At 37.7% G+C, this 25060-nt stretch overlaps 1 protein-coding gene across 1 annotated transcript; it reads left to right on the top strand.

Annotated features, from left to right (window-relative positions):
- The first annotated feature begins 1519 nt into the window (after positions 1–1519).
- On the top strand, positions 1520–24149 carry LOC141813252 (putative magnesium transporter NIPA4). The gene is made up of 10 exons (XM_074701186.1): positions 1520–1598; positions 1707–1993; positions 2131–2187; positions 3222–3312; positions 3406–3566; positions 3651–3778; positions 3879–4016; positions 22008–22100; positions 23380–23497; positions 23584–24149. The coding sequence occupies exons 2-10, from the start codon at positions 1864–1866 to the stop codon at positions 23721–23723; spliced, it is 1056 nt and encodes a 351-aa protein (XP_074557287.1). The 5' UTR covers positions 1520–1598; positions 1707–1863; the 3' UTR covers positions 23724–24149.
- The last annotated feature ends 911 nt before the right edge of the window (positions 24150–25060 follow it).

Raw genomic sequence — 25060 nt, 5'->3', positions numbered from 1 at the left:
GCCGAGATGAAGTTTGGTTCGGCAAGTGTCCCGGTGTCCTGGTCGCGGCGGAGTTCGGATCACCGTGAGGCCATGGATCCGAGCCGAAGTGGGACTTGTCTCGGCTCTGAGACTGTTGACAGGGGGAGACTGGAGAACCCGACATTTGTCCACAAGGACTGACCAAGTGAGTTACCAGAGGCGTGGACCGGGGCTTGCTTGCCTCACCTCCTTGAATAGGGTTACCCTCATTGCTTCTTCTGACTTGATTAACCTAACCTGACTCTTTACGCCCCTATCACGCCCATAACAAGAAAGAAGAAAAGAGATCAGTTGCTGTGGGAGAAGGAGAAGAAAAAAATAATTAAATTACAATTGAAAAGAAAAAAATAGAGAAAAGAAAGGAGAAGATTAGAAGATGAAGAAGCTAATGCATTGAGGCTTGCACGTGAGATGGTAGAGTGAAGAATTAGGTAGGTGGAAGAGAATAAAAAGAAAAGAGAGGAGAGAATAAGTTTTCTTAAAATTCTTTAACTTATTTTTTAAATCGATTCATTTAATCCATTTAAATTTGATTTGGCTATAATTTAACTAAATCAAATACAAATCAATTTCGATTTGGACTAACATATTTTTTATCTTCATACCTATTCAATGAATTTTATTCGATCCTCAATCTAATTTTAAATTAACATCTTTACTTAGTGTTTGATGATTCAATTCATTCATTTATTTATTTTATTAAAAAATTTAATATTTAATAAAATTTATATAGATAATAATAATTTAGAAAATTAGAGTGGGCTATAACTTAGGACTGATCTAATGTGGCTTCGTCCCTGATACAAATATTAAACTCTACCATAGAAGATGTAACGATTCAAGTTAATTATGCTAGTTTTGATTAATCAAAAGTATCAACAAAAAGAAAAATTCAAGTTGATTAATTAAAACTATTAAAGTACATCAATTAAAACCTTAATAACTTAAATTTGAAACCTACGTGTACCATGTGCAATATTATTCACATTGTTCCACATAGATACAAAAATTTCCCTCAATAAATTTTCATAGATTGGAAATTTTGAAGGATTTTCTCAATATCAACCTTGTCTAGTATATCTTTCTCTATATAATGATAAAACAAATACCATAATTTTCCTCGGTTGCAATTATAAAGAGGCAAATTTTTAAAATCAGATCGAAGCCGTCGTTTCATGATCAAACGGTGAGGATGCCTCCAATTTACAGCCAATTCCAAAAGGCAGACCAATTTGGACGAAATGAGCCGCCAATTGAGAATGAGACGACGAGAGACCTCATCCTGTGTCAAAGAGCCAGCTAAGCTCGGAGTTCGTCTTGAGACACCTTTCACCATCTCCCCACTCCTATCGTCCACCGATATCTCACCACGTGGCTAACGGATAGGTTCTGCTGCCGGGCAATACGGTAGTTATGTTCCAGCTGGCAGAGACCAAGTAGCTGATCCGAATCGGCCATTAATAATTGCTCCGAACAAAATTGACGACCTTGGCCTGCTCCGGCTTCTTCCTCTCCTTGTTCTCCTGCTTGTCCGCCTGCTGTTGGATGCTATTGGATCGAGAGCTTCTCTGCAACTGGTAACATTTTTAACTGACTTTCTTCTTTCCTCTCTCTCGAATCCCTTGGAGGAGCACCTTCGCTGGAGCCAGAATTGATCCGTATCGTATGCACAAAAAGTATTACAGAAAAGGGAATTAAAGGTGCGGCAAAAGGAGCAATCTTCCAGTATCTGTTCATGATTCGGATAGATTTCTGCGTGTACCTTGATTGAGATTTTTGATACCGTGAAAGTATTGATCGAGGAAGATAGGGAAAGAGTGGATTGTGGGGGAAAGTGAAGGAATGGGATTCTCGACGGACAATCTGAAGGGCTTCATTTTGGCGCTGCTGTCTAGTGGATTCATTGGTGCCAGTTTCATCATCAAGAAGAAGGGCCTCAGGAAGGCGGCAGCTGCTTCTGGAGTGCGAGCAGGTTAGCTCCTTCTTCGGCGTCTTCATCTTGCTGTTGATGTTTGTCACGTTAAATCTCTTATTAGATTTTATTTACCAAGGCATGCCGTTCTGTTTGATCTATCTTGAATTATTGGGTTATATGCTTCTAACGCACAGGGGTTGGTGGATATGCCTACCTTTGGGAGCCCCTGTGGTGGACTGGTATGCTCACAAGTAAGCTACTCTTCCTTCCACTTCTTTCTATACTTGTAAAATTCCTGGAGCGACCTGTTTGGTTAGATTGATGCCGGTTCAATCAGAACAATGATTGATCCAGGGCTCTAAAATGCAGAAATCAAGCATGCGCATAAGCATGCGTCATGCAACGAGTGACACATGCATAAAATTAATTGAACAATAAATATGCTGACAAGAGATGCTGGAAAATATCTCATTGGAAGTGGCAAATTTTAAAAATCAAGAAGGTAATCTGTTGACTGTGGTAATTGCTAAAGGGATGGTGCAGGAAGGTAAAGTTGTTGATGAACTACCAGCTTCACATTTTTAAATTCCTAGAGGGTTAGCTGCTGCTGGTCTAATGCCATGAGGATGGCAAACAACATTGAAATTCAGTAGTTACAGGGAATAAGACAATCCTCTAGTTGTCATAGAAAACAAGAACCAAAGGAGAAAAAAAATTGCTTCCCATAATTTTAGTACTCAAACATCTTCCACAAACATCATCTGTATTGGTTTAGCAGTCAACTGAATCATTTAATTAAGTGATTGTAACTAAAACTAGTACAACAATTCAAATGAAAAGAAAAATAAATATAGCCTTGTTTTCTCTGAATAGATTGATTGTGATTGATTACCTGAATCAATTGGCAATGTTGATTGACTATGAAGATAAACATTTCGATGCATATTGATTGTTAGATTGATAGTTCTATGCATGTGCTCAAGATTTGCAAATCGCAACCCTTTGCAACCAGTTACACCATTTTTCCTAAATAGGGAATGCTCAAATTGAACTTTTTTTTTGTTTTGGTGGATGCCAATTCTATTCAATTTTTCTATTTTTTTTCAAGAGTTAAAACACTTTCATCTTAGGAAGTTAGATACAAGTTCTATCCTCTACTTTTGATTTCTGATAAATAACGTATGCTGTTATGCTGATTATATATTTTATTTCCATGAAGATGCTATTGTGATTGTAAGTACAGTAATATGTTTAGTTGACTAAAGAAACGATTTCTGATTCTCAGTGATTGTTGGAGAGGTGGCCAATTTTGTAGCTTATGCATTTGCCCCAGCAGTTCTTGTCACTCCTTTGGGTGCTTTAAGTATAATTGTTAGGTAACTTACTCTTCATATCTTTGGAGTTGATGAGGTTAGGATCAACTTTTTGTTGCTGCTATGGTCTTGATAGCACTTCACTTGTGCTTGTAGTGCTGTTCTAGCTCACTTCATTTTGAAAGAGAAGTTGCATGCACTTGGAATTTTGGGCTGTATTATGTGTATCGTTGGTTCGGTGGTTATTGTTATTCATGCACCACAAGAGAGAGCAATCACCTCTGTCCAGCAGATATGGCATATGGCAACTCAAACAGGTAAACTTGCTTACCGAATTTCTACAGTATCTGGAAATTCTTTGAATATCTAGATATTCATTGCTATATTTGGTTATTTTTCAGCTTTCTTGTTGTACGTAGCTTCAGTCATCGTAATAGTCTTCGTTCTTATTTTCCATTTTGCTCCACTATATGGAAGCTCAAATGTTTTGATTTTCACTGCCATTTGCTCTTTAATGGGCTCCCTCTCGGTAATTCTTTTTGTCCATCATACGTTTTAGCAATCATAAGTTCGTGGGCAGTTGATACTGTTTTCTGCTATTTGCAACTCAATTATATATTAAAATGCAGGTAATGAGTGTTAAAGCTCTGGGGACTTCTCTAAAGCTGACTTTTGAGGGTACAAATCAATTAATATATCCACAGACATGGTTTTTTATGCTGGTAGTGATTACATGTGTGATTACACAAATGAATTATCTTAACAAGGTAAGCAATACTTTTCTCTTCAATATAACTTTGATGGAAGATTACTCTGAGTCTATGTTTCACGACATGGTCTATTGGTGTCTTATCATTTACTATAAGGACCTTTTGCTTAAGCTCATATGTTTACTTAAATTTACATTTCTATACTTGAAATATGAGGTTTTCCAGCTTGTTTTCCACACATTCTTTTAAATACGTTTGATTGTCTTGGTTCCCCTAAAGCTGAAGCAAGGCCTCAGATGCTTCTTAGATTCATAGGTTACTAATTTTGCTAATGATTTCATTCAAGCCATATTGTTCAAGTTAGCTTTAACTTTTGTTAGTTTGTTTGCTCTATCTTAACTTTAGTTAAAAGTTGAGCTTCATATTCAATTTTTTTAAATTTATGAAATGCAATGAAAATTTCTAAGCATTTTAGTTTTAGGTATTGTAGTGAGACCACATGTGACTATTGACTAGTTGTTGCAATGTTCCAATATATGGTGTTGCTTGTGAATTGGAGATGGAAGAAGGAAGAGATAAAAAAGGAAAAAAAGATAATACAACTATATACTTTGATATTATGTTGTATAAGATAATTTACAAAAAATAAAAACATTATCTCAATTTTTCTTAACCTGAATTGTAGCATGTCAAGAGGTGTCTAGTGTTGGCATAAGATCATCAACATGATTGACACAACGACACATGAAAGATTGCATGTGTTGAGTAGTTTTAAGTTTTGGTAATTTATTAGGGCGAACGTTTTGACTGATTCTCTAGGCACGATATGAGATTTTAAACCATCATTTTTTTACCCTTCTCATTGTTTATGGCTTCTCTCTATGTTGGTTCTTTTGGATTCATGGCTATTGTTGTTTGACATTGTGTTATTGAATGGCTTGCCTGGCATTATTTTACTAAGGTTCTTTACTAAGGTTTTCCAAAAAATGAATGTACCTTGGTTTTTGATTTTTTAACTTCCAACTCCATAAATTGTTTTTGTCAAATTGTGCACTTTCTTTCTTTTACCTAAAGTACCCTTGTTTATGAAAAATAAAATCCTTATCATTTTCTCAATTATTTTAATGGTTTAATGATGCAACAGAAATAACAAAGAAAAAAGTTCAAACTCTTAACTCAGGGAAGAGGAAAATAATTATTAAACTGAATAATGAATCAAGGGGATCCTGACCCCTTTAATAAAAAAGAAATATCTCTAAATAAGATCTAACAAACTCTAAATAAATCTGAACAACCTTTTTAAAAATTTAAATAGTAAAATTTATAAGAATCCCTAACTATGTCATTCTTCTTCACCAAGAAAAATGTGACTTCGTCGAATAGGTGAGCAAGATGTTCCATCAAGTCTTGCAATGCCTCACATATTTGCAAAGTGGATAACTAGGGATGTCATTTGTGAGATGGGTTTGACACAAGTGCTATGTTTTGTAGTTTGTCTTATGTGACCCATATGCCTTCCCTATCTAGGATTCTGTTTTAGTGAACTTAGTATCTTTTAGTGCTTCTATAGGGATGCATATTAATGACCCTCGTTCGACTTTGACAAGGGAGGAAGAGCTAGCGCCAAAGTGGCTAGATCACTATCTGTGAGAAAATCAATGTTCAAAGAAGGCTAAATGCCCCTTGATAACATATTAGATACTTTAAAAATTAGACTAATGTGTAATTCAGTTGGTAAATCAACAATATAAATATTAGAACCATATTTTTCTCACAGTATGGAAAGAACTACTAGTAGGCCGTGTATAGTTTCTTATATGAGTTTTTAGCAAGCTGCTTAGAGCGGATACAAATAAAGATATAATCTTAACATTGCATTCCTCTTCTCTACTATATGCATCTATATAAATTTTATTAAATGCAGGCTTTCTATAACACTTACATGTATCTCTTAAATATGCTCAAGAAAGCTCTAACTTAAAAGGGTGGAACGTGGTAGCTAAGAAAATCACTAATACTAAAACAAAATCAATTGGGTGACAAGCTCTATACCCATAGACAACCTCAAAAATGGACTTTTACATGCAAAATTATTTACATAAGTAAACTCAGGTAAAATCTCAAATCTCAATTTTTTCACTAATAGGTATCTAACTAGATTTCTTAAACTATGGTTAACAACTTTAATTTAACCATTAGATAATGGGAAAAATACTAAAACTAGATTTAGATTCCAAATAATTTTCAATGGTCTTCCAAAATCCTAACCATATCTTCATTTGACACTAACCTCTTTGGAGAACAATTAGCTACATGTGATACATCCAAGGATTGAAATTCGAGCCGTATCACGCGATATCAGCGAAAAATTTCGTTCCGCCAACGGACTGGCATTGACACAGGTGTTCTGGTCGGGATACCGTCCGGAGGCGTCGCCTGGGTCCAACAACGCCTCTGGAGGCGTCGCCTAGGCTCAGCGATGCCACCAGAGGCGTCGCCCTGGCCCAGCTACGCCATCGGAGGCGTCGCACGGGCCGCGCACATCCCCGTCGCGTGGGGCCAATCGCGATTCCGTTTTTTTAACTTAGGTTTAATAAACATTTTAATAATCAATTCCTAACTATAGTTGAGGATAATTTAAGAGCAATGATATGTAGCATAAAAAAGTCCAACATGAAACCAACATGACACACTGCATGCAGTGGATCCCATATCCATGCAGTGGGACCCACAGGCATGCAGTTGAGTGTGTCATGTTGGTTTCATGTTGGACTTTTTCATACTACATATCATTTCTCATAATTTAAATAGGCTTAAAACCTATAAAATGATCCTATTATTTTTTTAAAAATATTTTATTTTTTATTTTTATATATTTAGATTAAATTTTTTTATTTTAGTTAATATATTTTGTATATTAAAACTATACCAGTACGGTATGATACGGTATCGAAACTGTATCGTTTCGGTCTGAAATTGAAATCTCGACATGGCTCGATATTTTAAACCTTGGATACATCATTTAATTATTGCATGAAATGAACCGTGCCATTCTACCTTTTTATGACAACTAAGATAATTTATAAAATGGATTGATCCGAGAGAGTTCTAAAACAAAATCCATACTAAGGTCTTTCTATAACTCTTGAGGAATTAGTAGGGGTGTATAAAGGCTCATGTTTTGCTTGGTTGTGTTAGCTCTCTAACATGTGCCCTAGCTTTGTCACGTCTAAATGATGGTCAATAAACAAGGGTTATATTTTGTCCTTTTCAAAATATCATATGAGTCTGCCTATACGTCGCTCCCATATTAAATAGTTCATAACTAACGTTTAAGGAATAAATAGGTGTGTATCCTAAAATAGGTAACCACCTTAATCACAAATTTGACTAAATTATGACAATTCTTATTTGGGAAGTCTTGAAAAATCATTCCAAAGGCAGTGCATGTAGAGCACATGTAAGGGTCCTTCACCTTAAGATACTCAAATCCTATTGCCATGGTTTCCATCTTGTTTAGGGTGGTATGAGTCGACTTAATATGCCATCAGATTTGGGATACCTCCTAGATTGTGCTTTTGGACAACAATATACTCTTAGAGGAATTTAACCCACCTAGATTGTTGGGATCTCAACTTCTTCTGCAAAAAGGTGGAATCCGCCACCCTAGCGGTCCCACACAGTCGGCCCCACGACCATCTTGGGATCTCAACTTCACTTGTAATTAAATATAGCTAAGTGTTTTATACTTAAAGTGTAATATAAATTCATGGTTTAAAATTTCGTATCATGCTAGGCGAAACAGGCGGAATTTGCCATTCCGCTCGTAGCTCGATGCTGGCATAGCAGGCCGCCGCGGGATTGTGGCGATCTCTACAGGGTTGTGCGTCGTGATCCTGCATTTTTTGCTTTTTTTTAAAATTATTTTATTAGTTTTGTTTTAATTTTTTTTTAATATTTAGATTAAAATGTTTAATTTTAATTAATATATTTATATGTAAAAAAATATGAAATTATATCAATACGACACGATACGGTATCGAAACTGTATCGTTCCGATTATAAATAGAAACTCTGAAATGGATCAATATTTGAAATCATGTTTAAATTCATTTGGTAGTATGTAGTATTGCCACTGCCTCAAATCTTAAATTAAAGCGTAAAACTCTTTATTATATGTGAAGTAGCATTCTCGAGTCATTTAATGTCTCGCTAAAGAAGGCAATAGTATCCTTATTTGCTTAAGGTACCTCTAATTCCTTCTCCAATTCCTACCTACACACATCATAGGCTATCTTGAATGGATTAGAAAAATTAGGATATTGAAGTCAAGGGTGTTAGTCATCCTTTTAATTTCTTGAAATTCTTTTCTTAAGGGAGTTTGTGATAGGAGATATAATGGTATTCAAATTTGTGATAAAGCACCTGTAGAAGGTCATTGAGTCGTGGAAGCTTCGAACATCCTATAGGATATAAAGTTTAGGCTAATCCTCGATTACCCTAATTCTTTTAGGTTATCAAAATGCCATTTTTAAAGATGATAAACTTCAGGAAGAGGACTTGGGGTTGTAAGAAAGATCATTTCTTTAGGTTGATAAATAATGCTTCAATTTGACGAATCTTGAGAACTAAGTGGATGGGTTATAGGTGAATGTCATCTTTAGGACTAAGTGGATGTTCTAGGTGAGTGTTATACTCTTTGCTAAAATTCATGATGATATCTCACATCAAAATAGGCTGGTAGAAAATCTCCTATGTAGGACTTGATTCATTATCCTCATGAATGTCCTTGGGCCATTTGAAAATTCAAAAAGCATATGGGCTTTTGGTGAGGTAATGGGGCCAATCTTAAGATCTTGGGCTACCAAGGTTACTATCACTTTTAAGTCCTTACTTCCATTTTCAAATGAAGACTATGTAAGAAGGTGAATGGATTGCCTCGAAGAATGAGTTAGCCTAGGTGTTGGTTTGACCATGAAAGGTTTGGCTAATAACAACTTGACATTTTGCCCATTGTGGTTAAAGACTTATGTATTTTCTTTCCTGGAGTGAGGTACAAAGAGGTTGTAAAGACAAGATTTTCCAAGGATGATACGAGCAACGTTCATAGGGAGGACATTAAAGCAAATTTTATCACTGTAAGGGTTCATCTTAATAGCGATTAAATACTTTCATGTGGCCAAGAGGGAAATTTAATCTACCCACACTACTTTACAGGGAATTGGTGAGGTTTCAATGTGAATTGGATTCTAGAAAGGGCTTGTATGGAAATTAGATTCATACAACTTTTACTATTTAGAATAATCTTGCATATTTGGTTTTTACATAGTATGGAAAATGCTAGTGTATTTCTGTATAGCATTAGTTGTGGGCATGGACAAGATGAGGCCCACCATGTGAAGTCCTATCTTCACCTCCTTTGGTTTCTAGGCTTTCGTCCCTTGGTTTAACCTCTTTCTTATTTGTCGAAGTCGCAATGTGTTGAAGATCAATGGTGTTGATTGAAAGGCTAGAGGGGGAATATTGGCTTGACCTGTAAATACAAATTTTTTTTTTTTTTTGCACTTATATAAGGTCAAGTAAACTTATCTTTGTTCGCATGATACTTGTGTATTTGTTTGAGTTAGAGTAAGCACAACAGAATAATAATAATAATAAACAAACACAAAAAGAAAGCAATGATAAGTAATCGACTTCACACTTCAGTTGGCTGGATCAACCTCAATCTACTTGAGGACTCAACTTTACCTGCTTATGCCTCTATAAGTCTATATAAAGCTCTAGGATCGAACTTGATCACTAATTACAAGCAAAACCCATATTTTTTTAGTTTAAAGCCTCTTTGTAAGCCAAGTTTACATTTGCATAACAACAATAACCAAGTCTTATCTCTCTAGGTGGGATTGGCTATATGAATCTTTCGACGCCATTGGACTCTATCCCCTACTATATTATCATTTATATTTAAATAAATTTTATCTTATTTTATTGTTGCTAACTAAGATTTTCTTGATCTTCTTCTTTCTTGTTTGATGTGCATATTTGTCATAGTTTTACATTGGAGCATTTATTGGTCGATTAAGTACATGTCCATACCATCTTAAACATGTTTTCCGGAGTTTTTCCTCAATAGGTGCAATCTCAATTTTCTCTCTAATATTTTATTTCTTATACTGTCCATCCTTGTATAGCCGCACATCCATCTTAACATCCTTATCTCTACAACTCTCATCTTCACTAATGTGTTTAAATCATAACCCAACATTCAGCTTCATATAATATAGAAGGTCTAAAGAAGCTAAAGAGGAATACCAAAAGCGGGTCACCTTGGCGGAGACCCTATGCTCCTTTAAAGAAACCGTGCATGGCCCCATTGATTCCCACTGAGTAGGAAACCATGGTGATACACTCTGAAATCCATTTGATGTACTGCTGCAGGAATACAAATCCTCAGAAAGCGGCAACCAAGAAGTTCCAATCCACTGTGTCAAATGCTTTCTAGAGGTCAACTTTTAGGATGCATCTAAGGGAGACCCTTTTCATGCATATTTCCTCAAAAGCTCTTGGGCTAAGCGGATCTTCTCGGTGATAGAGCGATCTTCAACGAATGCAGCTTGGGTTGGATCAAGCAAACTATTGATTACCACTTGCATTGATCTTGGAGATGAGTTTGTAAACAACTGTACAACACGAGATTGGCCGGTAGTCCGTGACAAGGGGGGCATGATCGACTTAGGTACCAACATTAGCAACGTGTGATTACACTGCTTGAGGAGGCGACCAGAGATAAAAAAATTCCTAGACAACATGGTGTAGGTCCGTACTCACTATAAGCCACGTTGATTTGAAGAACTTTGCGTTGTTTCTATCTGGCCTTGGAGCCCTATCATTGCCTATATTGACCAACGCCTATGTCCTCGGATGTGATCGGAGTTGTCAAAGCTTGCTGTTGTAGTTCTACGAGGATTGGCCTAGCAGCGAGTTTGTTGCTGTCCGGATTCAAGTAGTCCCTTGTCGTACCCATCAACCTTTGGAAATGAGAGATGAACTCAGTAGCAACCTCTAGCGTACTCGTGGTTTGTTCCCTAGATGCTTTAGTTAGCCACAACGGTATTTCGCTTGTTGTTCCTCTTGACCAGATCGTGAAAGAATTTGGTGCACCGATCAATTTGCTTCAGATATGTGCATTTTGCACATTGCTGATAGAACGACCACTCCGCCTTTGCCAATCTAGTTGCGGTGCCTTGTAGGTGCGCATAGATGTCCAGTCTAGCCTCTCTAGATAGTATCCTCTGCTGCACACCTTTTAACTCCTCAATTGCTCATAGTGCTTTTTGTGAGATGTACTCACAATTGAGGTTTGAGTCGAGTTAGTTTTTGTTTAAGTCTGAATTATGCAATTCTGGTGATCGGCTCAGCCCAAGAATCAACAACCAACCCTTGAAGTCTTCGTGGAGTGTCCATATGTTGTAAAACTTAAAAGGGCACTGCCCACGTTGCTCACCGCTAAGTAGTGACACCACACATTAGGAGTGGTCAGATAAGCATCCAGGCGGTAGAAATCCTACAAAACTTCGGTAGTCCTCAAGTAGCCATTGCTTATTGACCAAAGCCTAATCCAACTTACATGATACTGTGCCATTCGTCCATGTTAAATGGCAGCCAGTTGATTATAAATCCACTAGATTGTGACCATCGCTTCTAGATCCCTCAGTTCGTAGTGTGTAACTGCATGCCTCCCACCTTATCTTGAACTGTCAATGGGGAGTTAAAATCACCGTGTATCATCCATGGCTCGTTGATACTATCCCCTATATCTGTGAGAGATTGCCACAACGGTCTTCTGTATACGACACTGTGCAACCCTTAGACAAAGGAAACCAATGTCTGGAGATCTTGCATCGAACTTAATAGTGTATGAGTTGCTCTTTAGTTCGGATGACGTCCAGGTTCACTAGTTGCATGCCCCATAGTACCAAGATGCATCCATAATTAGAGAAATCAAAGTTATGAGTGATCTCGATGCCTGGAAACCATCGAATGAGGGCTGTGCTGACGTCCTCTTCTAACAATTTAGTCTCCAGGAATCCAAGGACGTTAATTCTTTGATGTTGAAGGAGGTGTTGGACCCCCTTCTGTTTAAGGGGCTTGTGGAAGCCCCTTATGTTCCAACTTACAATCTTCATGACTTGGGGCGGATATGCAGTGTCCACCCACGTCTTTTGATAGGTACAAAATTAGCTTGGTTCTGATCACTGGTTGCTATGGTGGAGGATGTTATTATAGCAAAAGTCTCCTTGCTGTTGCTTGCCAAATTAGTTGTGTTGGTTGATGTCGTCACGCTGGTGGACGAAGAGGGAGATCCTGGTGCTTGCTGAGCGACCACTCCCATCGACTTTGCTTGATTATTTTGGGTCTGCGTTGTACTATGGGTGGCACAACCTGCATCATCTGCACCATGAATTAAAATTTCGTGTCGTATCGGGCAAAACAGGTGAAACTTTTCGTTCCACCTATCAACCGGCACGCCCGACACGAGCTTTGCGTCGTAGCAGAGGCGTCGCGCAAGCCCGATCGTGGCGCTAGTGAGGTAGGATGCCGCACTAGGGGGGAGGTCTTGATCTGCTACCTGGGAAGTCACGATCCGACGCAGGGGAGGTTGCGATCCGCTTGCGCGACACCGAAGAATTCGTGATCCGACGCGAGGGAGGTCATGATCCGCATCATGCGAGCCTGACTGTCGTGGATGTCATGCAATGCAGGGAGTTAGGGGTGAGAAGATTTAATAAGTTATTAAATTTGTATTAATATATATCTTAATAAAATTATCTTATTAATTATATATTTTAATTCTAAAAATATATAATAAAATTTTTATTTATTTACTTAACATATATCGTAATTTCTTTTTTTTTTAATTTTATATTTTAAAAAATATTTTATTTTTAATTAATATATTTTATATTTAAAAAAATATTGAAATCATATCGATACGACACGATATGGTACCGAAACTGTATTGTTCCGATCATACACTGAAACTTTGATACGACTCAAAATTTTAAACCATGGTCTGCAGCGGATGATTTTGTGCTGTTGCTCCTAAGGTTGTGGTCCAACATGTGGCTCGAGTTGTTGATCAGGCGGGGGGTTTGTAGGTTCGGCGTGTTGCTTCTCCAAGGTGGTAGGCTCACTAGGTTCCGGTAAGACCCCGGGTGCACCGCCTACTCCTGCCTAGCTCTTGGTGCCTTTGTTGCCTGTTTATCCGCATTGGGTCATTGTTGCCCACGTGAATGCACCCTTTGTCCTGGTGATTGCGACCCTGCAGACAATCATTGAGCAGGATCGGAGCTTGGTACATCCACTCCCGCAACCTTACATGTCCCTTTGGTATGTCCGATCCAGTGAAAACTATCATAGAAGTCCAGCATTGCTTCAAACTTGATGTGTAAATCAATTTGTGTCCCTATCAGCAATGTGATTGGTACCGTTTTCGCTTGTCTTCCTTCGATATCCACCTCCACCAACAGCCTCGAATAAGTGAGATGCACCCTGGTAAGAGTAAACTTATCAGTATATAGGGGCTGCCCAATCTTGGAACCAATGAGGCTGAGTACTCGCGTTATCTAGCACTCCACCAGGAGACCATGAATTTGGACCCATGCCGGAACAAATTGTTTGTCTTCGTCAAATAGAAAACACCTTGGAATGACCTTCAGTAAGAGTGGGTTACCAAACGCAAAATACGGGCCGCCGCTTAGCACACGATCACAATCTGTAGCCGTGTTGAATTTGAAAACAGTCCAACCACTTGCGCATATGGAAGCGATATGGTGCCCTCCATTGATTCGCGATAATTGTGACTCTGACATGGCCTAGATTGCACCCCATAAAGCATCCAACGAGGTAGAATCGCAAGGCATCTTCCACCGTATTGATTTGTCAAAGTCCAGTGTTAGTCGATTCCCTTTTCTCTCCAAGTGCTATAATGGCATCCCTGCACTAGCCTTCCGATTGTCATAGAACAAGCTGACCCATGTCTTTGCAGGTTCGTCGTTCGGTTGGTTGTTCGCGCCTCTATTTGGTGTCTCTGTTGGTTCACTCGCCTTTCCATGTTGGCCACCAAGCGGGATGTCTGTAGGAACTAGCTGATTCATTGTGACAGCTTGGTCGTTGACATGGCTAGCCCCGTCAGCACCAGCAGCCTCTTCGGCTGGTTGGCTAGTGCTCCCAGGCACCAGTGCCACCTGACACTGGTCATTGGTGTTTGGCTCATGCTGGGTAGGCTCTATCTGTTCGGCTCTAGCTATGCGGTGACAAGCTGTTGTTGTTAAGCAGTGGCCTGTCTGGGGGCAACATTCCTTCTGCCTCTAGTCATTGTTGGTCCAGAAAGGGAATGGGGCAGTGAGGCAACAAGATGGTTAGGTGGGTTGACACCCAAACGAGAAGGGTTGGCCAATAGCTTGCTTTCAACTTATACTGCACCCTGCCACAGGTCACCAACTCTATTGTCTTTAGTGGATGACACCAAAAGGAAGAGGTTTCCCTGTCCCCTGCTCCGACGATCATTTATCCTTTATTGGAGCTACACATAATTGCTCTTGATATTAGTACTTTTATTTTATCTCTTTTAATAATTACACATCCATCTTATCAATTGTATTTATACTATTAACTTTTTTTGTATCTTCCTTGTGGCTCACATTTTGATCTATAAAGTATAAAGTATGATGGATCATACTGTAATCGTATAAAATTTGCATCTGGCCTAAGAGATAATATTCCATGACATTGTTGTCTAGAAGTTTCTCTTTTGTTTTCAACCATTTATTCTGTACAATGATATCTTTATCATATCCCTTTATGACAAATAATAAATTCAAGCTATCTAACTCTCTTAAGGATTTCATGGCCATCCATCTTAATTATTCTATTGATTCTTTTCTCACTACTGAAATTATATTTCACATGTCAATTTTTTTCTTCTTATCTAAAAATGTTTAGTTCTTAAAGACTTTTTCCACAATTCAAACTTCAAATTTATTTTACTACATTCTCAACAATTAATACAATATTGTTTGGACATAACATTCACTAAAGAATTTTATCTTGAATATAATTGGTGTTGATCTAGTACTAATGTAATGAAAAAGACTTAGAGATAACACAATCTAAATTTACAACTATAGGAAAATCATTTGTAACTTTACTGTAAGATTAGTAACAATACTAAGTATTCATCTTTTATCACATTTATGCAAAAAATCTTATTTGTGAAAATTGGATATTATAAATTGTAAATTTTATTGTTTGAATATTTAAATGAGAATATTAGGATACAACTAGAATCTTATAGCCATTAGTGCAATTATGCCCCAAGTGTGGTTTGGGTTCGACTTTGGGTTTTAATGTTTATGTAAAAGATTTAAGTTAGGCTTTGCATGTTGTATTTAATATGTGTATTTGAGTTGACTAGGGACTTGATAGGACACTCATGTAGCTCGTGACTTGACATAGTCAAGTGGTGATGGATGATGACTTGGCAAGGCTAAGGTAGTATGTTTAGTGGCTTAAAGTTTCGTGGAGGTTAGAGAAGGTTGCATGACGAGAAACACTAAAATGGTGTTGGAGTAGCTTGCGGAGCATGACTTAACGTGACCAAGTTGGTAATTCAATAGCATAAAGTCTATAGAATATTGAAAAAGGAGAGTATGAGACATTTGAAGGACGGTTAGACTAGGAGCATTGAGGCTTAGTGTTGACAATAGCCAAAAGTGGTAAAACTACATGGTTGAAGAATGAAGGATTACATGTGGAGTGAACCGAGGACTCTATACATCCGAGGGACGAGTAACCTTACAAGAAACGCCCATGGTGGCGAAGGCAAACTGTGGAAGGTAATCTCTAATGGTGAACTATGAGAGTTAAGAGAATGTTCTCTTAGGAGACGGTAGATGTCAACTTAGGTGAGACTCAATCTTCAGGACTATCGTAGTTGAGTTCTAATTAACTGAAATTAAGTCCAGTCGACTGTAGAGCTAAGTCATCTAAGGAGTTAACTTAGAATAATTAGTTAGTGTATAAAATATTTCTATTCGGGGTTGAGTCGAGTGGATAGTCAAATGATTCATGGTGAGTCGACTGATGCAGAATTTCAATATTAATGATACAACAGAAAAGTCGAAAGATCTATTGATCAAATAAAGCTGCGTTGCAATGGTTATATAACCTAAAGGTTACAATAGTTTAGTTGATTGATGGTAGAATCCAATCGACTCAGGTAGCGGTGTATCCGTTCACTAATGGATAGATCAACTGAACAACAAGTGAAGAAAGAAGGGAACAAAGACTATAGAAAGGTAGCAAGGTGGAGGCTTGAAGGTAGGTAAAAATAGAGATGGGTTAAATCACTTTTTTTGTATTCTTAGCATTTCTCTTTTAAGCGCTTGTAATTGTTTATACTGTAAGAGGTTTCTCCACCTTTGGTAGTTCACCGTGAAAGAGGAAGATAGTGGGCTTTCCAAGAGTAACTCACCAATGAGGCGTCAGCTGTGAAGTAGGAATAAGGATGTTGAACCATATTACAATATTTGCTAGCAATTGGTATGCAAATTATTTATGTTTGGTTTATTCCACTACATCAACCATTGTGACCTTGCTAAAGCATTAGCAAGAGTAGTAGAATTTTTAATTGCAGGTACAATCACTATTCACTCTCCTTTATCTCATCTGACTATCCCTCATATTCGGGCCCGACATTAACTATTGGGGGGATTGAACCTGTTCAACATGTAGTTAGGAGTTAAGATTAAACCAACATGATTATAAAATGATTACTAATTCTATTACTGATATTTGACTAAAGTTACATTTGGTTAGTGTTATTAAAATAACTTAAGAAATCTTATTCCAAATACAAGATATAAGGCCCTATTTATAGTTAGGGGTTTAGGGCCTATTCTAGGAAAAGCCTATAAAAAATAATAAATATTTATAACCAATACTCCCCCTCAAGTTGGAGCATAGATATTAATCATGCCCAACTTGTTACAAAGATAATCAACTCGAATTCCATTTAAAGCTTTTGTGAAGATGTCCCCCAATTGTTCTCCAGTTTTTACATATCCTGTAGTGATCAAGCCTTGTTGAATTTTCTCACGAACAAAATGACAATCAATTTCAATGTGCTTAGTCCGCTCATGGAACACGGGATTCGATGCAATATGAATAGCAGCTTGATTATCACACCATAGTTTTGCTGGTATTGAAATTTTGAGTTCTACTTCAGTCAATAATTGATATATCCACATTATTTCACACACAGATTGTGTCATAGCTCTGTATTCTGATTCTGCACTGGATCGCGATACAATCTTTTGCTTTTTACTCTTCCATGATACTAAATTTCCTCCAACAAATATACAATAGCCTGAAGTAGACCTCCTATCCATTTTAGAACCTGCCCAATCTGCATCTGAAAAACATTCAATACGAGTGTGCTCATGATTTTTATATACAATACCTCGTCCAGGTGCGCCCTTCAAGTAACACAAAATTTGTTCTAATGCTGCCCAATGATGAACCGTTGGAGATGCCATATACTGACTAACAACACTAACCGAATATGCAATATCTGGACGAGTCAAGGTAAGATAATTCAATTTTCTAACCAACCTTCGATATCTCTCTAGATGTTCAAATAATTCTCCATCTGCTGTAAGATCCACGTTCTGAGTCATTAGAGTACTGTAAGGTTTTGCCCCTAATTTTCCCGTCTCAGTTAATAAGTCGAGAACATATTTTCTCTGAGATAGAAATATACCATTTTTACTCCTCATTACTTCAACACCTAAGAAATACTTTAATACCCCTAAATCTTTTGTATGAAACTGAGAGAGAATGAAAGATTTGAGAGATGAGATTCCCGTAGTATCACTACCAATAATCACAATATCATCCACATACACAACTAATAGAATAATACCAGCTTCTGACTGCTTGTAGAACACAGAATGATCAGATTTGCTTTTCTTCATACCAAACTTTTCAACAACCTGACTAAATTTTCCAAACCAAGCACGAGGACTTTGTTTCAAACCATACAAAGTCTTTCGAAGACGACAAACTCGCCCCATCTCCCCCTGAGCAACAAAACCAGGAGGTTGCTCCATATACACCTCCTCTTGAAGATTACCATGAAGAAAAGCATTCTTGATATCAAGTTGATGTAAAGGCCAATGATGAGTAGCAGCAAGAGAAATAAATAACCGAACAGATGTCAACTTTGCAACAGGAGAAAAAGTATCAGAATAATCAACACCATATGTTTGAGCATAACCCTTAGCAACAAGACGAGCTTTTAGTCTGGCAACTGATCCATCTGGATTGACTTTAACATTAAATATCCATTTGCATCCAATAGCTTGTTTTCCTGGAGGTAGATCAACCAAGTCCTAAGTATCATTATCATCCAAGGCTTTCATTTCCTCTATCATTGCATCTCTTCCATTACTCAAGAAACTCTATCCACAATATAGTCGCGTGTCTTCATTAAATTGTGAGTCATGTCAGTTTGCAAAACATCACCGCCTTAGTTCAAGTCCAAGGATAAACAAACGTGCTATTAGTCCTTTTGAGTTAGTACATTCTGATATTTGGGGTCCTTGTCCTATTTTGTCTAAACTTGATTTTAGGTATTTTGTCACTTTTGTGGATGATTATTCTCGTGTAACTTGGTTATATTTAATGAAAAATCGTTCTGAGTTATTTTCTCTATTTTGTGCTTTTTGTGCGGAAATTAAAACTCAGTTCAATATGTCCATCCGTATTCTACGAAGTGACAATGCCAAAGAATATATGTCCAATTTATTTCAATCTTATATGAGTCAGAATGGTATACTTCATGAAACCTCTTGTGTTGATACTCCATCTCAGAATGGTGTGGCTGAACGTAAGAATAGACATCTTCTTGAAACAACATGAGCTCTTTTATTTCAAATGAATGTTCCCAAATCTTTTTGGGCAGACGCGGTTTCTACTGCTTGTTTTCTCATTAACCGTATGCCATCCTCTGTTCTTCATGGTGAGATTCCTTATAAAATTTTGTTTCCTAATAAGTCATTGTTTCCTGTTAATCCTAGGATATTTGGTAGCACTTGTTTTGTTCGGGATGTCCGTCCACAAGTCACTAAATTAGATTTCAAATCTTTAAAATGTATTTTCCTTGGTTATCCTCGTCTTCAAAAGGGTTATAGGTGTTATTGTCCTAGTATTAATAAATATCTTGTTTCAATCGATGTTACTTTCATGGAAGACACACCTTATTTTTCTTCCTCACATATCCCAACTTCTCAAAAAGAAGATGATGGAGATGGATGTCCTAACCTACAATGAGCATCAAAAAGAGAATTCTCACCTGAACAAACGAGAGATCGTGGGATAGGTGAATCAAGAATATAGAGACCTCCATTTTCATGTCCTTTACCAATAATCTTCTTTGTCAACAGATCCTGAAATAAACAATGATCGGGAAAGAATGAGATGCAACAGTTAAGATTGCGAGTTAATTGACTAATCGAGAGCAAATTAAAGGATAAATTAGGTAAATGTAAGACAGAGGATAAAGAAAGCAAAGGAGTGGGATTGACAGTACCAGACCCACGAACGCAAGATGAAGACCCATCAGCTAAGGTAACAATAGGAGTGTTGGATTTGTGCGTGAAAGTAGAAAAGAGATTAGAATTACCTGTCATATGATCCGTAGCACCAGAATCTATGACCCACTTAGAGGATGAGGAAACAAGACATGTATTGTGGTTACCTGAATTAGCAATAACAGTGATAGAGGAAGATGAAGACTTAAGTAATTCCTGATATTGAGAGAACTTGGCAAATTCTTCTGCAGAGATAAGCACAAATTTATCAGAGGTATCAGAAGTTTCCAAGTCTCTTCCTCTGTGAGTTTGTTCGATCTTTTGGAGCTGCATATCTTTGGACTTCCTTCTATCACTGTTGTGAGACGAAGAAGAATTCCAAATTAAAAGAAAAGCTTACTGCTTAGCGTTCCAGCGGTGGCAACAACCAGAACCAGGGGCCGCCATTTGCCACGGGAACAAATCTCACGAAGAAGGATCTTCTGGTTGAATCGGGCGAAGCAGTTCGAGCTCTTCTAGCGCGCTGCTATGAGGCAGCGGCGGCTGCGATGACCACCTCCAGTGCAGGTGCTGCAGCGACAATGGGGAACAGCAATAGGCAGGAGGAGAAGGCGGGGTTCACAATGCTGAAAAGGCCAGATTCAAGAAGTAGGCTTGAGTTTAAACTAGAACAACAGATATCATAGACTTGAATACAGTAGATTTATCTCCTTTCCAATGCCTCCGCGTGAAATAGCACAAAAGATCTCTTTCTTGTATGAGCAGAACGGTGGACGCAGCAGAATCAGCTATTCGCAGACCGCAGAAGATGATAAAGTGCCCTAGATCGCCGCTTGGAAGACGTAAGCTCCACTTGACGCTTCCGGGTCTAAGTAACCCCAAATCGATCGGAAACGAAACCCTAGATCGATCCCTTCGAGAGGCGAATCCGAGGACGAATTGAAGGCGGCGAGGACGAATTGAAGGTGGCGCACAGCGCAGATCCCTCGTTCGGAATCGAATCCAGATGGAAAAACTAGGGAAAAAAGAGGCAGGGGAGGAGAAAGGCGTCGAAGGGGCAGACGGAAGAGCAGAGAAGAGGAGAGGAAGAAGAAGGATCGGTCTTCTTCACGCGGGCGAGCGACAGGCGATCGGATGGCGTCGCGGTAGGCGGCGCTCGCAGATGAGGAGCTTCGCGTTCTGCTCGCGCACGGGAGAGGAGCGCACGGCGGGAGAAAAAAAGAAATAATCCCTAATGCTCTGATACCATGTTATTAAAATAACTTAAGAAATCTTATTCCAAATACAAGATATAAGGCCCTATTTATAGTTAGGGGTTTAGGGCCTATTCTAGGAAAAGCCTATAAAAAATAACAAATATTTATAACCAATAGTTAGGAACCCAGTAGTAATCCCTTTTGGTATGGTGCATCTGGAGTTGAGATTGACCAAATTTATCAATGCCAAAAGTTGTACTACAAATATTTACATCTTTGGTGGTTGTGAGAATCTGAGGTATTCGGTTCAGGTGAATTTTCAGAGGGCAAGAAAACAAAGGACAGCTAACATGCAACAATTCCAGGATCTAAGATGCTTTTGAAGTAGTTCTATACACTGATAATTAGATTTCATAATGAGAAACTAAACTGCAGTGGTGTTGCAAAAGTATATTGCTGTGTCTATTTCTTCATGTGGTGCTGGTGCAGTTTTTGACTACATTCAATGAGATTATTTGATCTGGGATCAATATCCACTGGTACTATAAAACTAATTAACAAATATGGTTTCCATATATGATATGTAATGTATGAAAAGATTTCAAATGGAATGGAGTAATGCCAAGTAGAAGTACGTTTGAGACATTCATAAATACATATGCATATATTTAGTAAAATAAGCAGATATTTAAGGTGCCTTCATGGCATACTCATATGGTCATTAAAGCCATTTGTTACTTCGTAGAAGATACTTCAGCATCTCTGATCCACATCATAGAAATAACTTTCTATACATATAACACTGAAAATTATTTGTTTCTAACAATCTAACCTAAAGTCCCACATGAGATGAGAAATTCCCAATGTCATCAGATTGTAACAATCTATAACCTATATCATCGTTTTGCTAACAATAAAATGGCATGTCCCAGTGCTGCAAAATTAGCAGTTCTCGATTTGCTAAAATGTACATGTTTCATAAATTCATTAAGACTTTGATACCTTTTAATTTATGGAATTTCTTCTCCTGTCTCTCTGTCATGTCATCTTAACTCAATTACACAATATATTTGATGTATTTCAGCTTGCTATTGTGTACAAATTATCAATTCTTTTGAAACTATTTTTCCTGGAATTTGTAGATACTTATATGGATTTCTCGTGCTTTCTTACATTGTTTATTTTTTCCATACCTCCAGGCTCTTGACACCTTCAATACAGCCATTGTGTCACCAATATACTATGTTATGTTCACCACACTTACAATCTTAGCAAGTGTTATAATGTTCAAGGTACGGATCGCATATCCCACAAAACATCATGTGCATTCTTTTTGATATCAATGGTTGTTTGCATGCGCCATCAATATCCAAGTAAATGTATTGGTTAGCTCATGTTTAATTAGTCTTTCCTTTTGCCTGGGACATTTGTGTTTGCTGTTTGGATTTTATTCCACTGATTTTTTTTTTCAACAATTAGGCAGTGTAACTGTTACTTCCTTGATCACCTCATATGCAACATAACCTGTACTCATTATTATTTTAACACTCTCATGTTGGAACATATTTGTCTGCTAAAGTTGATTAGCTAAATACTTATCCAAAAGCTCAAGTCATTAGGAAAGTAACTAATTTGTATATTTATATTCTTAATGCCCCTTCATGTGTGGGTGTGTTTTGCCCAAACCCATCACATGAATTGATGAGATAATTATTTCAACACAAGCGAGATTCAACCAATGGACCACCTCCTATGATATACTAACCACTTATATCAAAAGCTCTAGTTGGTAGGAAAATGACTAATTTATATATTTATGTTCTTAATAATATCCAACTTGTCTTGGAGAGCTAGATGGAGGTTGAATTTGACACTATAATCTCATCATTGCTAGGCATTTACTTAGACTTGGATGCAGGCATTTATGTCTAACATTGTTTTCTTAAATTCCTTCCAAGTTCCATGTGAACAACTAGGATTTTAGGTATCAGCTAGGAGTATCTATGTTAAATATCAATATGCATGACAAATGAAGAGTTCAAGTTTTAGAAACTACTAGAGTTGTTAGAGTCCAAGGGAGCTTGATCTTGGTGTTAGGTAAGTAACCTATCTGATTGGCCTCTTAGGCATAGAGAAGTATCACCTCATTTGGCAGAAATTGAAGTGTTGATATTTGAGGGAGAAGTAGCTTGCCAACTTTATAAAGGGTTGCCTACAAAGCCCCCTCTCAGCGTGGTGCTAGGGCCGGGAGACATGTCAAGGTGACCTCAAGTTGGAGTCTTGAACATTTGAGTTAGCTAGTGCTCCTATTCTTCTTGTGCACGGTGGGTGGGAGACCAAGGTTCCCTCAAGCAGGGTGGGTTTGCTCCTCAGAGAATTAATATAGGGAATTCTAATCTTAGGATATGATTGGCTCTGAAACCATGACAAGGAATGAATTTTTGTTAAATGGAGGGAACCTTTACCTCATGTAGAATATATTCTATACCTAATTGTTCTGTGGGATTAACCTTATTCAACATATAATCATAACATTCAATAATTCTAACAGACATTATAATATGCCTGCAGGATTGGGATGGGCAAAATATCGGAAACATCGTATCTGAGATTTGTGGCTTCGTTGTGGTTCTTTCAGGGACCATTCTGTTGCATGTCACGAAAGACTATGACAGGAACGCCTCAAGAAGTGCGTAATATAGCTCACGGCATCATATTAGTTTATTTTTTTTCTGTTTAGCATTTGTCTTTCTTATAACTCGAGAGATTATGCAGGTGTATATGCTCCATTATCCCCAAGGTCACCGTCTTTGACGACTCGACTTTGTGCCGGGAACGGGGATTTGTTGAAGCATGTTGAGGAGGACATGACATTTTCAGAAGATGCATTCTTGAGACGGCAGGAGCTATATTAACATCATTTAGAATGTCAAAATCTGATCGATATCTCACTCGAACAATAAATCACATTGAGCATGAGTCAAGGATCATGTCGCGGAGTTTCTAACAAGCGTGCTTGCTATCTAAAAGAGCCTTTTTGAGGCTTTTAAAGGCCTACTGAGTCCATCGCTGGTTCTGGGGCCCTGAAATGAAGAAATCCAATGCAGCTGCTGCTCCAAATCCAAACATCTTGCAAAATGATTCGTTAACTGCTCCAGCTAACGCAAGTTTGATAGAAGTATAGATCCTTTTGGGAATTCAAGGGACGTGTGAATTAGGCGAGTTCATGTGTAGCTTCCTCTCTAAAGGATTGGTTGAAATAATGATTGAATGGGTCGCGTGATGAACAGTTTGAATGTGGCATATTTATGAATTGAGGATGTTGAGGTGTTTTATTTTAATATCCAAGTTTATTAGAAGTTGTCATGGATATTCGCCTTGTATGCAACACAAGTTACTATGGATATTCGTCAATTCCTTTTGATTGTCTTTTAACTCAAAATTTGTCCTTTGCAACTTGAACAGATTGGAATACTATTCTTAATTTTGTTGTTCTTTGTAATGCAAATAACAGTACGTATAGTAGATGGAATTTGATTTGATTTTACTTCGGGATCTTGCATTGCATTGATGACAATTTCGTACATCCAATTATCCTTTTAATTAAAGAGTTTTGACTAAATATCATATTCAACATCAAAATATTTTCTTTCAATTTTAAAAATTAAAATATTACTTTCAAAGGTTCATACAAATCTAATTTTTGTTGGTTCCGATAGTTTCGGGAGGATGCAAATTGATATGGATCGTCGAGATTAGTGTTCAACATTATCTCCGTAAACGATATTGTTCCGTTACGGTGTTTACAGATAGCAGTAATTCGTTTTCAAGATACAACGGAATAGTAACATTTCAAATTTCGAGGCTAGCAAATTTTCTCGAGACTTTTTGGATTTCGAATGCACAAGATGAGATGAATGCTCAAAGAATGAGAAGAATCGATGAATTCGATAAAATTTTCAGCATCTGGAGGGATCTATTTATACCAAATGAAGAGGTTGAATATTCTTTGGGGAGAGGATGTGTCCTTTGGGCTGGATCGTCCAATTTGGAGAGTTGTAACCCTTCACATAGTCCACTTAATCTCATCTATCAAATCTTGAAGGGTTGTGATCCTCAGATCTCTCCTTTGGTCATTAACCATCAGATCTAGATCAAATGATCCATTCGATCTGACGCTTCAGATTAAGTCTCATCCCAAGCGGTCAGATCGTGTCTCTTCGCGATCCAACACTCCAGATCACATCAAATG

This window comes from Curcuma longa, chromosome 20 (assembly GCF_044706935.1).
Source record: "Curcuma longa cultivar G26 ecotype Majalengka, Jawa Barat chromosome 20, ITB_CL_G26_1.1, whole genome shotgun sequence".
Classification (NCBI taxonomy): domain Eukaryota; kingdom Viridiplantae; phylum Streptophyta; class Magnoliopsida; order Zingiberales; family Zingiberaceae; genus Curcuma; species Curcuma longa.
This window is presented reverse-complemented; position numbering and strand designations above follow the sequence as displayed.